The following is a 12399-nucleotide window of genomic DNA, read 5'->3' on the forward strand; positions in this document are numbered from 1 at the left end:
CTTTTAATATACATTAAACTCCATACTACGTATATATGTATTATTATTATTACGTATATTTATTCTTTTTAGACATTACATATATTTTACGTATATTATGTATATATTTTAATATATTATGTGTATATTTTGTTTTGTATATTATATATATATCGTTAGTGTTATTAGTTATATTTATTTATCCCAATTCGTGTACATGTTATGTATATACATTCAATATTATCATATATTTATTTTCAACATATATTTATACATAGTAATATTAATATTCATCATCTTTGTAATTACTATTATCATTGTATTATTACCTTTTTTACTACCATTATTTTTTTATACATATATATATCATTATTTGCATTAATACCATTTTTATTACATTACTTTATTACGGCTACTACTAGTATTACTATTATTTCTTTATTATTTTATTACCATTATTATTATTTTATTATTTTATTTTATTTTATTATGCTACCCTTATTTTTACTACTATTATTATCATCGCTATTATATTATTAGTATATTATTTTTATTATCTTTATTAATACATTTTTTACCTTTTGTCAACATTGTTATTGTTTTTCTATTTTATATATTACTTATTTATTTATCGATTTATTATTAAGTTTCCTTTTTACTTATTCTTATTCTTCTTATTTATTTTTATCATTTTATTATTTTTACCTATTATTCTCTTCTTCAATTATATAGCTTGTTTATTTCTTTCATTTTTTGTCATTCATATTACTCATTTATTATTATGCTTGTTAAGATGATTTATTTCTTTTTCACAAATTTGCGTTATATCATCCTTTACTCAACAAAAATAATCCTTTCATAAATATAATATTCCGTATTTAGTAATTCGAGGCAATCGTGCCCTAACTTACTGGGTCTCGATTTTTTCTCATTTTAAACGGAATATTCTTTTAAATCACAATACGAGTCTAAAAAAAATGCTTATTTTCGGAGTTTCGAGGTGTGGTGCCCTAACTTACCGGGTATGACATTTTGATACCTCGAAATAAGATCTTTTGCAAATAAAGGCAATGTTCTGTGTTCGAAAATTCGAAGAAACGTGCCCTAACTTACTGGGTTTCGATTTTCCTTGTTCACCCTAACTAACCGAATATTCTTTTAAAAGAAGTTAAAATACATCGATTTTAAATAAAAGGCAAGCCCATTCTCAAAAGTTCGAGATGCCGTATCCTAACTCACTGGATATGACGTATCGTTGCCTCGAGACGAGAATGTCTTTAACATTTTGATGTTTATTTTACAAAAGAGGGACCGTATTTCGAAGTCTTTCAAGTTCTCAATTTTCGACAATTAAGACACTAATTAATCAACTAGGTACCAATTTTAGGCGTATCGGGGGTGCTAATCGTTCCTCGCACGTAACCGACTCCCGAACTCATTTTCTAATTTTTTTAGACCAGAGATTATCGTTTTAGTAAATCTTAACTTTTATTAAAATGATTAATTTGAGGTGACCCGATACACCTCATCAAAAAGGATTGGTGGCGACTCCCGTTTTTTCGTTTTCATTTTCAAATCCAAGTCGATTCCCGTTTTCCAAAAAATGGTTACGACAGCTTAGCGACTCCACTGGGGATACAAATAAGAGAGTCAAGCCACACGTTGATTAACTTTTATCTTTTTATCGAAGATTGAAAATTTGGTTTTGAAATACGATCCTTTCATTGCATTTCATCAGCTATTTTTTGTGATTTATGATACAATACCTGCTGCGTTGGTTTGAGTCTTTAAATGGTTTTGCATATTGCATTGCATGACCGCTGTGGTCACACCCCTTTAAGTGGGAGTGAGAAACTACTCCTTCGTGAGGTTTTCACCTCCGCGCAACATAGTGGATCGCTTTCGGGATACATCCGTACCTATGTCTTCGTGAGATTTTCATCTCCGTGCAGCCATAGGGAAATGTATTCCTCTGAACTGACTCGGTCTGTATGAGCCTATAATGGGTGAAGATCGAGGAATCTGCTGGTTCAGGTACCCTTACTCTAGAACCAAACCCCATGTAGCGAGCCTTAAGAACCCACCCTAGGTAGAGCCGCTCCGAAACCCTAGTGGTTACCTGAGCAAGTGTTATATTTATTATTCTTTGTTTGCTTTGAACTGTGTATAAATTACTGACTTGCTTTGTTTTACTTTGATTGTATTTGCATGGCATTTTCATCATAAAAGGTGTTGATTCGCATTCAGTTCCTAAATAGATAGCTTATCATGGAAAAGGGGTTTTTTGATAAAGTAGAAGACAACGCGGCTGTCCGAATATCGGCTGAGACAACACAACAAGAGAAAGGTGACAGTCTTACCGAGGGGTACGTGTCAGAGTTATAGAATTTTACTCGGATCAGCGTAACTCAGAATAATCTCCAAGAGATGAAAGAAATTTGGGGTCAGTGGGATGACGAGGTCAAACGGCTATTCTATTGTCATTACGGTGATTTACCCTATCTGCTCAATGTCAAGGTAGATGAACACCTGTTTCGAGCCCTTGCCCAATATTGGAATTCTGCTTACAGTTGCTTCACTTTCGGGAAAGTAAATTTTGTACCTACTATAGAAGAATACACGACCTTGCTTCATTGCCCAAAGATTCAAGTTGACAGAATTTATGCCAGACATGCTAACGTCTCAGCATTTTCAAAAAAGCTGATGAACATCACAGGGATGAGCGAACAGTGGGTGACAACCCGGATCAAACAAAAAAGAGATTGTAAATGCATTCCTTGGAGGAACCTGAGGGATCTAATCTTAGCGCACCCCGACTTGAAGAAAAGGGTAGATGTCTTCGCCTTGAGCATTTATGGACTGGTCATCTTCCCTAAAGCTTTGGGACATGTAGACGAGGCTGTTTCTGACCTTTTTGACAGGCTTGGTAAAGGAACTACACCTGTACCCGCAATCTTGGCTGAAACTTTCAGATCATTAAATACTTGTAGAAGAGCGGGAGAAGAGAGATTTATTGGATGTGCACAGCTCTTGCTATCTTGGTTCCACAGCCATTTTTGGAAAGTGGAAAAGGTCTCGTATCGTATCTTCTCTGAAAATTACTCTCCGCTGAAAGAGTTAGTGGCTACACCGAGGCAAGAAAAAGATGTTGAATGGAGAGCCCCGTGGATGGTTCCTAATGAAATATTATACCGATGCGGAGATTTTGATTGGGTTCCCTTGTTAGGAGTATGGGGAGCAGTCGGATATGCTCTTCTGCTTGCATTAAGACAGTACAGATCCAAACAGTTTATATCACCAACATACGGGTTAGCCCAATGCGAGTTCGTGTTCACAGGGAATAATTACAAAAAGAAAGTTCGCGAGATATCAAATGCCTAGAACCAGACTCGTAGAATGAAGAAGTTTGCTGCCAATGCCATGACTACTCCTGAGTACGACCGATGGTGGAATCAGAGGATTAACGACAACATCCCTACATCAGATCAAGGGAATCCTCAGTCGATAGAAGAGCACTTGAAAGTAATCCTATCTGAGCTAGAAATCATCAGGCAAGATTTCGAGAGAAAGAGTCTGGAGCTAGAAAAAAGGATCGAGCAATTGGAAGAAGAAAAGATACAGTTAGGGTTAGATGTCAATGTCCAGAAACTAGAAGCTGAAAAACTCAGAAAAGGGAAAAACAAGGCTGAAGAGGACTTGGACAGTTTGAAAACGGACTATAAGAAGCTGCGCAAATCAATAAGAACCGCTGGGTTAAGAAAAACATCCGAACAGTGGCGACATGAAGTTAAAGAAGAACAAAGCAAAGCCAACCAGTGGGAAGAAAAATTTCGCGATGCTCAAGCTCGAGAAGGTGCTCTGGAAAGATGTTTGGTAGAAAGCCAGAATGAGAAAGAGGGGTTAAGAATTCGGGTATCAGAGTTAGAGAGGTCATTGTATCAGTATCGTTCGCGTAACTCTGTAATCGAGTTGAAAGCTAGTCAAAGCAGAATCGAAGAATTAAAAGAGAATATAGAAGAACTCAAAACAGCACTGCAAAATCGTGAACTTCAGATTGAACTCCTTGAAGTAAATAACGAGCGATGGAAGGAGAAACTTCATCAATCTCAAGACCAAGTCAAGAGCAGGGACTACGTCATGGGCGAAGCTTTGACTCAGGTGCGAGAAGCGGCTGATCACTTGCAAACATTAGCAATACAAGCCGATGTGCTGAGTTTAAAATACGAGTCAGAATTGGACCGAGGCCGAGAACTAGCTTGGCTTCTTAGGCAGGTCAAGGCCTTAAGTATCAGAGCCAAGCCTTATATGTAATCTATTTTATGTAAAGAAACTTGTTTTCTAGAAAAGTTACTCTAATGAAATCGAATTGGAATCAACACTTTTTTGCATTCATTGCATCCATTGCATTCATGCATCAGCATTGCATCATACACACTAAAACTCACAAGAAACCCTAAAAATCATGGCAGTTACCCTAAAACATCGTTACGGTACAAGAGGAAAAACAAGAGCAATGGACCAAAGGTTAGAGAGATTGGAACAAATGCAAAAAGAGATGCAGGATCAATTACAAACGCGTATGCAAGAACAGCTTGCCAAAATCCAGCAAGATATGAGGGACCAGATGTTGGAGTCCTAGAAAAGCATGATAGACTAATTAACTCATCTATTGGCTGGCGGATTAGAAAAAGGGAAAAGCCCTTTGATCAATGCGGGAGATAATAATGAAGATCCTACCCACCCTCCGGTTTTGCCCCAGCAGACGTTCAGACAAAACCTGACATGTACCCTAGAAGGCCATCGGTTACAATTAGACCCCAACCATTTCAGGCCGGTGTTTCGACACCGATGAATTATCAGGCTGGCTCGGGCTCCAATCCGGGAGATAACCCGACTAACCCTGTGGACCTCAATCTCGATGAAGTAACAGAAACAGAAAAGACAAGGGTAGAACTCCCGAAAGAGCTTGAAGAAATGTGTAGATGGTTAGAAGAAAAATTTAAAGAAATGGAAAGCATCGACTATCGTGGTAGAATTGGTGCTAAGGAATTAAGTTTGGTTCCGGACTTGGTACTCCCTCCCAAGTTCAAATCTCCGGAATTTGAGAAATATAACGGGACTAGCTGTACCGAAGCTCACATCACTATGTTCTGCAGATGAATGGTAGGCCATGTCAATAATGACCAACTATTAATTCATTGCTTCCAAGAAAGCCTGGTTGTGGTCGCTTCTAGATGGTACAACCAATTGAGTCGCGCCCAGATCGGTTCATGGAAAGATTTAGCACAAGCCTTCATGAAACAGTACGGTCATGTGGCAGACATAGCCCCTGATAGAATCACTTTACAGAATATGAAGAAAAAACAGAATGAGAGCTTTAGGCAGTACGCCCAACAATGGAGAGAGGTGGCCACACAAGTCTAACCCCCTCTGTTGGAAAAGGAAACCACTATGCTCTTCATCAATACCCTGAAGGTACCTTTTATTAACCACATGCTGGGTAGCGCAACCAAGAGTTTTTCGGACATAGTAATGTCTGGAGAAATGATAGAAAATGCCATAAGATGTGGGAAAATAGAGGCTGGGGAAAACGCCAAGAGGTCAGTGCCGAGAAATAAAGAGCACGAGGTGAATAATGTGAGCTCATATTCGAAATCGATCACCATAAGCCAACCAAGGTCGAAAACTACTGGACAGTAGGGCCCATCCAGAAAAGAGCCCAACACAAAAAAATAGGGAGAAACTTCAATTTACGCCCATTCCAATGACGTACAAGGAGTTATACCAAAGTTTATTTGATGCACATGTCGTGTCTCCCTTCTATCTGAAGCCAATGCAACCTCCATACCCCAAATGGTATGACGTAAATGCCCAATGCGAATACCAAGCGGGAGCCACAGGACACTCGATAGAAAACTGTACCACTTTTAAGAAATTGGTTGAAAGACTCATCAACATGGGGATTGTGAAATTTAATGATACATCTAGTGCAGAGAATCCATTACCTAACCATGGGGATAAGGAAATAAATGCGATAATCGAGAGTTCGGGGAAAGAAATTAAGATGAATATTACAGAAGTGAATACCCCGTTGGAGGAAGTTTGGAAGAAAATGGTGGAAAGAGGGTTGATAGCACAGAATTCAAGGGTCAGACCTCGAGAAGCGAAGAATTATTGCGAGTTCCATGATCAAGAGGATCACGAGATTCAGAAATGCAGTGAATTTAGGGCTTTGTTACAAGGATTGATGGATAATAAGGAGCTGGAATTCTTCGAATATGTTGGGAGCCCGGAAGAAACAGATGTGTGTGCCTCCGAAGAAGGATCGATAAAGGGTGTTTACAAAGCCAACCACCCAGTGGTTATCATATCACGTCCGAGAATGAATGAAGCCGGGGCACAAGTTGCGCCAAAGGTTGTGATCCAGAAGCCCGTTGCTTTCCCTTATAAAGATAGCAAAAGAGTACCATGGAACTATAGCTGCAATGTGACATTCCCGGGGGGAGACCCCGATTAATACATCAGATAAAATTCAAAACGAGGGTTTTTATAAGCGCAGCGAAAGGCGTTATACCCCAAATACAAAAGCCGAGCAGGTTAAAGGAAAATCATTGGCAATTGAGCAAAAGAAAGAGAAGCCGGCGGGACCTGAACTAACCGTTAATGAATCAGTGACTGAAAAAGAAGCAAAGGAATTCTTAAAATTTCTAAAGCACAGTGAATATAGTGTCATAGAACAGTTGCACAAACAGCCAGCTCGTATATCGGTACTGGCCTTACTCTTAAGCTCCAAAACCCATCGCGACGCATTGATGAAGGTGTTGAATGAAACTTATGTTGCTAACGAAATATCTGTAAACAAACTGGACCGCTTAGTCAACAATATAAGTGCCGACAACTTCATATTCTTCAATGACGATGAGGTACCGCTAGGGGGTCTAGGATCAACTAAAGCTTTGCACATCACGACTCGCTGTAAAGGGTACACGTTACCAAGGGTATTGATTGACAATGGGTCTGCACTGAATGTCCTACCCCTATCTACGCTGAGTAGGTTGCCAGTGGATAGTTCCCATATGAAGACATGCCAAAGTGTAGTGAGAGCATTTGATGGCACGAAAAGGAATGTAATGGGGAGAATTGAAGTACCCCTCTTAATCGGGCCGAGCACGTACGAGGTAGATTTCTTGGTCATGGACATTAAGCCTTCGTATAATTGCCTATTGGGGAGGCCATGGATACACTCAGTAGGGGCAGTCCCTTCATCGCTGCACCAGAAGTTGAAATTGGTAACCGAAGGTCGATTAATAACGATCAATACTGAAAAAGACATCACCGCAGCAATAACTAGTGATGCCCTATATCTAGAGGTAAATGACGAAGCAATCGAGTGCTCTTTTCAATCTTTGGAGTTCATGAACACGACATTCATTACCGAAGGAAATAGGATTCCAATGCCCAGGTTATCTGAGACTACAAGAATGGGACTACGACTAACTGTTGGAAAAGGGGCCCTATCCGGAAGAGGACTCGGGAGATACCTCTAGGGAAGGATTAATGTACCAATGATGAAGGACAAACAAAACCGTTTTGGGTTAGGGTTTAAGCCGGACATGAAACAAAGAAAGAAGGAACTTGAGAAGAAGCAAGAAAGAAGGAGAACGCGATTGAGCGGGGGAGAAATCGAATGAGAACTAATGACCTTCCCCCATATATCGAAGACTTTTGTGTCTGGAGGGGTCATTCACTCCGAGCGGAAGACGTCGAGAAAGGAAATCGTGGAAGGAATGATGGAGAGTTTGGACATCAACGCCATATATGAAGAAGGAACTGGGGTAGAGAATTTGTCGGGCATTCGCCCCTATGAGCCGGAAAGTGTTCTGAATAATTGGACTACAGAAGAGATTCCTGTAGTCTTTAGAACTAACTCAGAGTGATGCCCAAAACACACTTATTGCTCTAGGCCTAGGAGTAATAAGTGTCCTTTTGTGAAATAGGCTTATGTTCGAAATCGTTATTTCAATGAAATGCATCATTTTGACTTATTCCGTGCAAATATTCTTTTATTCTTTCATTCATGATCATACCATACATATCATTGTTCTTAGATTCTCTTGCTCTTTGTATCTACCTTCGCACCTACAACAGGTCTCCAGATATCAATGATGTGAGTGACGTTGCTACTAATTCAAAGTCTCCTTTTGAGCGGGATATGTGTCTAGAGGGATCTCAGGACTTTGAGGATGACGGAGATTGTAACTTATCCCCTGATTTGTTAACGATGGTAGAGCACGAGGAGAAACAGATTCTACCCCACAAAGAGACTGTAGAAGTCGTGAACTTGAGAGATGAACTAGAAAAGAAAGAAGTAAAGATCGGGGCCTGTATTACCACAAAGACAAAGCGGGACCTTATTGAGTTACTCCAGGAGTTCAAGGATGTCTTTGCATGGTCATATCAAGATATGCCTGGGCTAAGTACTGATATTGTGGTACACAGGCTCCCCATCAAAGAAGAATGCAATCCAGTTTAGCAAAAGCTTCGAAGGATACGGTCCGATGTTTTGTTGAAAATAAAAGAAGAGGTCAAGAAACAATTTGATGCTGGTTTCTTACAAGTAGTTAAGTACTCGGAATGGGTAGCCACCATCGTCCCCGTCCCTAAAAAAGATGGAAAAGTACGGATGTGTGTAGACTACAGAGACTTAAACAAAGCCAGCCCGAAGGATAATTTCTCGTTGCCTCATATTGACACCTTAGTGGATAACACGGCAGGTTACTCACTCTTCCCCTTCATGGATGGTTTCTCAGGGTACAATCAGATCAAGATGCATCCTGAAGACATGAATAAAACCATATTTTTGACCATGTGGGGAACCGTTTGCTATAAGGTGATGCCATTCGGATTGAAAAATGCAGGAGCAACATATCAGAGAGCCATGGTAACCATGTTCCATGATATGATGCATAAAGAAATTGAAGTCTACGTCGATGACATGATCGCCAATTCTCGAACTGAAGAAGAGCATGTGCAAGTCTTGAGGAAGTTATTTTTGAGGTTGAGGAAATTCCAGTTGAAACTCAATCCCGAAAAATGTACCTTCGGGGCCAGGTCAGGAAAACTGCTAGGATTCGTGGTCAGTGAAAAAGGGATTGAGATTGACCCAGATAAAGTCAAAGCCATACAAGAGTTACCTCCACCACGTACTCAGAAGGAAGTTCGGGGATTCCTAGGAAGACTAAATTACATCGCTCGATTTATTTCACAACTAACCGAGAAATGTGACCCCATATTCCGTCTCCTTAAGAAACACAACCCTGGTGTTTGGGACGAGGAATGTCAGAAGACTTTTGACAAGGTTAAACAATACTTGTCCAATGCCCCAGTATTGACACCACCTAGTCCAGATAAGCCGCTAATACTGTATTTGACAGTATTTGAAAATTCTATGGGATGTGTACTTGGCCAACACGATGAGTCAGGGAGGAAAGAAAGAGAGATATATTACCTCAGTAAGAAATTCACTGAGTGTGAGACGAGATACTCGACCATTGAAAAGTTGTGTTGTGCCTTAATCTGGACAACCCAAAGATTGAGACAATACATATTGTACCACACAACTTGGCTGATTTCTAAACTGGATCCTCTAAAGTACTTGATGGAATCAACTGCTTTAAATGGAAGAATGGCCCGATGGCAAATTCTACTTTCCGAGTTTGATATCGTCCATGTAAATCAGAAAGCTGTGAAAGGGAGTGCAATAGCGGATTTTCTAGCCAGTAGAGCTCTAGAAGATTACGAGCCTCTGAACTTTGATTTCTCTAATGAAGATCTGATGTACGTGGCAACCATTGAAGAAGACCCTCAAGAAGGTCATCCTTGGAAGCTAAACTTCGACGGAGCATCAAATACTGTGGGTAACGGAATCGGGGCAGTCTTGGTATCCCCAGACGGAGAGCATTATCCCTTCACTAGTAAATTGGATTTCGACTGCACAAACAACATGGCAGAATATGAAGCATGCATTATGGGAATACGCGCGGCCGTAGAGCGTAAAATCAAGGTGTTAGAAGTATATGGAGATTCTGCCCTAGTGATTTATCAACTCAAAGGTGAATGGGAGACGAGAGATCCCAAGTTGATCAATTACCGAAGTCTGGTCCTTGAATTAATCAAAGAATTTGATGATATCGTCTTCTGCTATCTCCCTCGAGAAGAAAATCAGATGGCCGATGCCCTAGCAACTTTAGCCTCTATGATCAAGGTGAACAAACAAGAGGATGTGAAACCGATCCAAATGGGTATCTATGATGCTCCAGCTCATTGCTACAACTTCGAAGAAAAAGAGGAGAATGATGATCACCCTTGGTACCACGATATCCTACGATACGTGAGGAATCGAGAGTACCCCAACCAAGCTACTAAGAACGACAAGAGAACGTTGAGAAGACTAGCCAGTGACTATGTCTTAGACGGGGAGATCCTATACAAAAGAAGAAAGGATCAGGTACTGTTAAGATGTGTAGACGCCGTTGAGGCTAAGAAAATCTTGGAAGAAATCCATGAGGGCGTCTGTGGGACACACGCTAATGGCTTTACAATGGCTAGGCAAATTATGAGGTTTGGTTATTATTGGTCCACCATGGAAGGAGACTGTATTAACTACGCCAAAAGATGTCATAAATGCCAAATCTATGGGGACAAGATTAATGTGCCTCCTTCACTTCTGCATGTCATGACTTCTCCATGGCCTTTCTCGATGTGGGGCATGGATGTGATTGGACCAATTTCGCCCAAAGCCTCAAATGGGCATTGTTTCATCTTTGTGGTCATTGACTATTTCACCAAGTGGGTGGAAGCCGCTTCATATGCCAATGTAAATAAATCGGTAGTTAGCAAGTTCTTGAAAAAGGAAATCATTTGTTGATATAGAATGCCAAAAAGGATTATATCTGACAATGGATTGAATTTGAACAACAGCACGATAGCGGATGTCTGCAGCCAATTCAAGATCAGACACCACAACTCGTCACCGTATCGCCCGAAGATGAACGGAGCAGTTGAGGCAGCTAATAAAAACATCAAGAAGATTGTGAGGAAAATGACTGAGACTTATAAAGACTGGCATGAGAAGTTGCCATTCGCCCTCTATGCTTATCGAACTTCTGTCAGGACTTCTAACGGGGCAACGCCTTTCTCATTGGTCTATAGAATTGAGGCGGTTTTACCTATCGAGGTCGAGATTCCTTCCCTCAGAGTTTTGTCAGAAGTAAAGTTAGATGAAGCAGAATGGATCCAGTCCCGATATGATCAGTTGAATTTGATTGAAGAAAAGAGGCTAAGGGCTATCCGTCATGGTCAGATGTACCAAAAGCGAATGATGCGAGCTTACAACAAAAAGGTTCGTCCCAGAGAATTCCACGAGGGAGACCTAGTATTGAAAAAGATCCTGCCCATACAAAAAGATTTCAAAGAAAAATGGATGCCTAATTGGGAAGGACCTTATGTGGTAAAAAAAGCCTTTTCTGGAGGAGCATTGATATTGGCCGAAATGGATGGCAAGACCTTACCCAATCCCGTGAATTCGGACTCAGTTAAGAAATACTTCGCCTAAAAAAAAAAAGGGGAAAGGTCAGGGTGAAAACTCGCAAAGAGCACCTTGAGACCAAAGGGATTTTGAACTGAAAACCCGTAAAGGGCAATTCAAATTTTGATCAAAGGTGGGGCATGCGGTAGTCTTATGATACCTAAATCAAAAAAGGAGGAGAGGTGTTACATCTTGGGTGTAACACCCCTTACCCGTATCCAACACCGGAATAGGGTACGAGGCATTACCAAAACACATACACTTGTAAACGTATTTAACCGAGTTATAAAATTTCATCAAAATTAAAACTTTCAAAAATAATTAACATGTTTCTATAACTTTTCACAATATATCCTCAAAATATTATAATCATAATAATTAGGGCCTGCGAGACCCGATACATACTCATGCAATTTAATGCTTCATTTCCATTTCATTCAATTCGCAATTTCTCATGCTCATAATTTAAATCATATCACTAGAAATTTCCATTTAATTCACGTACAATTCAATGACATCAAATTCAAAACTAATACGTATTTACCATTTAACTCAATGTTTATTGATTATACCATTCAATAACACATTTATGAAATTCTCAATTTAGCAATGAAAATATCACTTTAGTTTGAATAACAACATCGTCCTGATATAAATACACTACCACTTATCCATTTACTTTAATTCTTTTGGGCCCATTTGTCACTTACCATCCTTAATCAAATTAGGGAACGGTCACGGAAAATTGAGTACTTCACTTTCACTTTGCCATAGTATAACTATGGTCTTACGTATGATCACTTATCACTTGTCCCTTGATCAGATAAGTGTAG

At 39.8% G+C, this 12399-nt stretch overlaps 1 protein-coding gene across 1 annotated transcript; it reads left to right on the top strand.

The window, feature by feature from the left end:
- Positions 1-2406: 2406 nt before the first annotated feature.
- On the top strand, positions 2407-3360 carry LOC121228989 (uncharacterized). Its single transcript, XM_041112049.1, has one exon. The coding sequence runs from the start codon at positions 2407-2409 to the stop codon at positions 3358-3360; it is 954 nt and encodes a 317-aa protein (XP_040967983.1).
- Positions 3361-12399: the final 9039 nt, after the last annotated feature.

Source organism: Gossypium hirsutum, chromosome A05 (assembly GCF_007990345.1).
Source record: "Gossypium hirsutum isolate 1008001.06 chromosome A05, Gossypium_hirsutum_v2.1, whole genome shotgun sequence".
NCBI classification, from domain to species: Eukaryota; Viridiplantae; Streptophyta; class Magnoliopsida; order Malvales; family Malvaceae; genus Gossypium; species Gossypium hirsutum.

What these genes read in the sequence shown, in the direction of transcription:
- LOC121228989 (XM_041112049.1), top strand. Translation starts at nt 2,407, where the DNA reads ATGAAAGAAATTTGGGGTCAGTGGGATGACGAGGTCAAACGGCTATTC.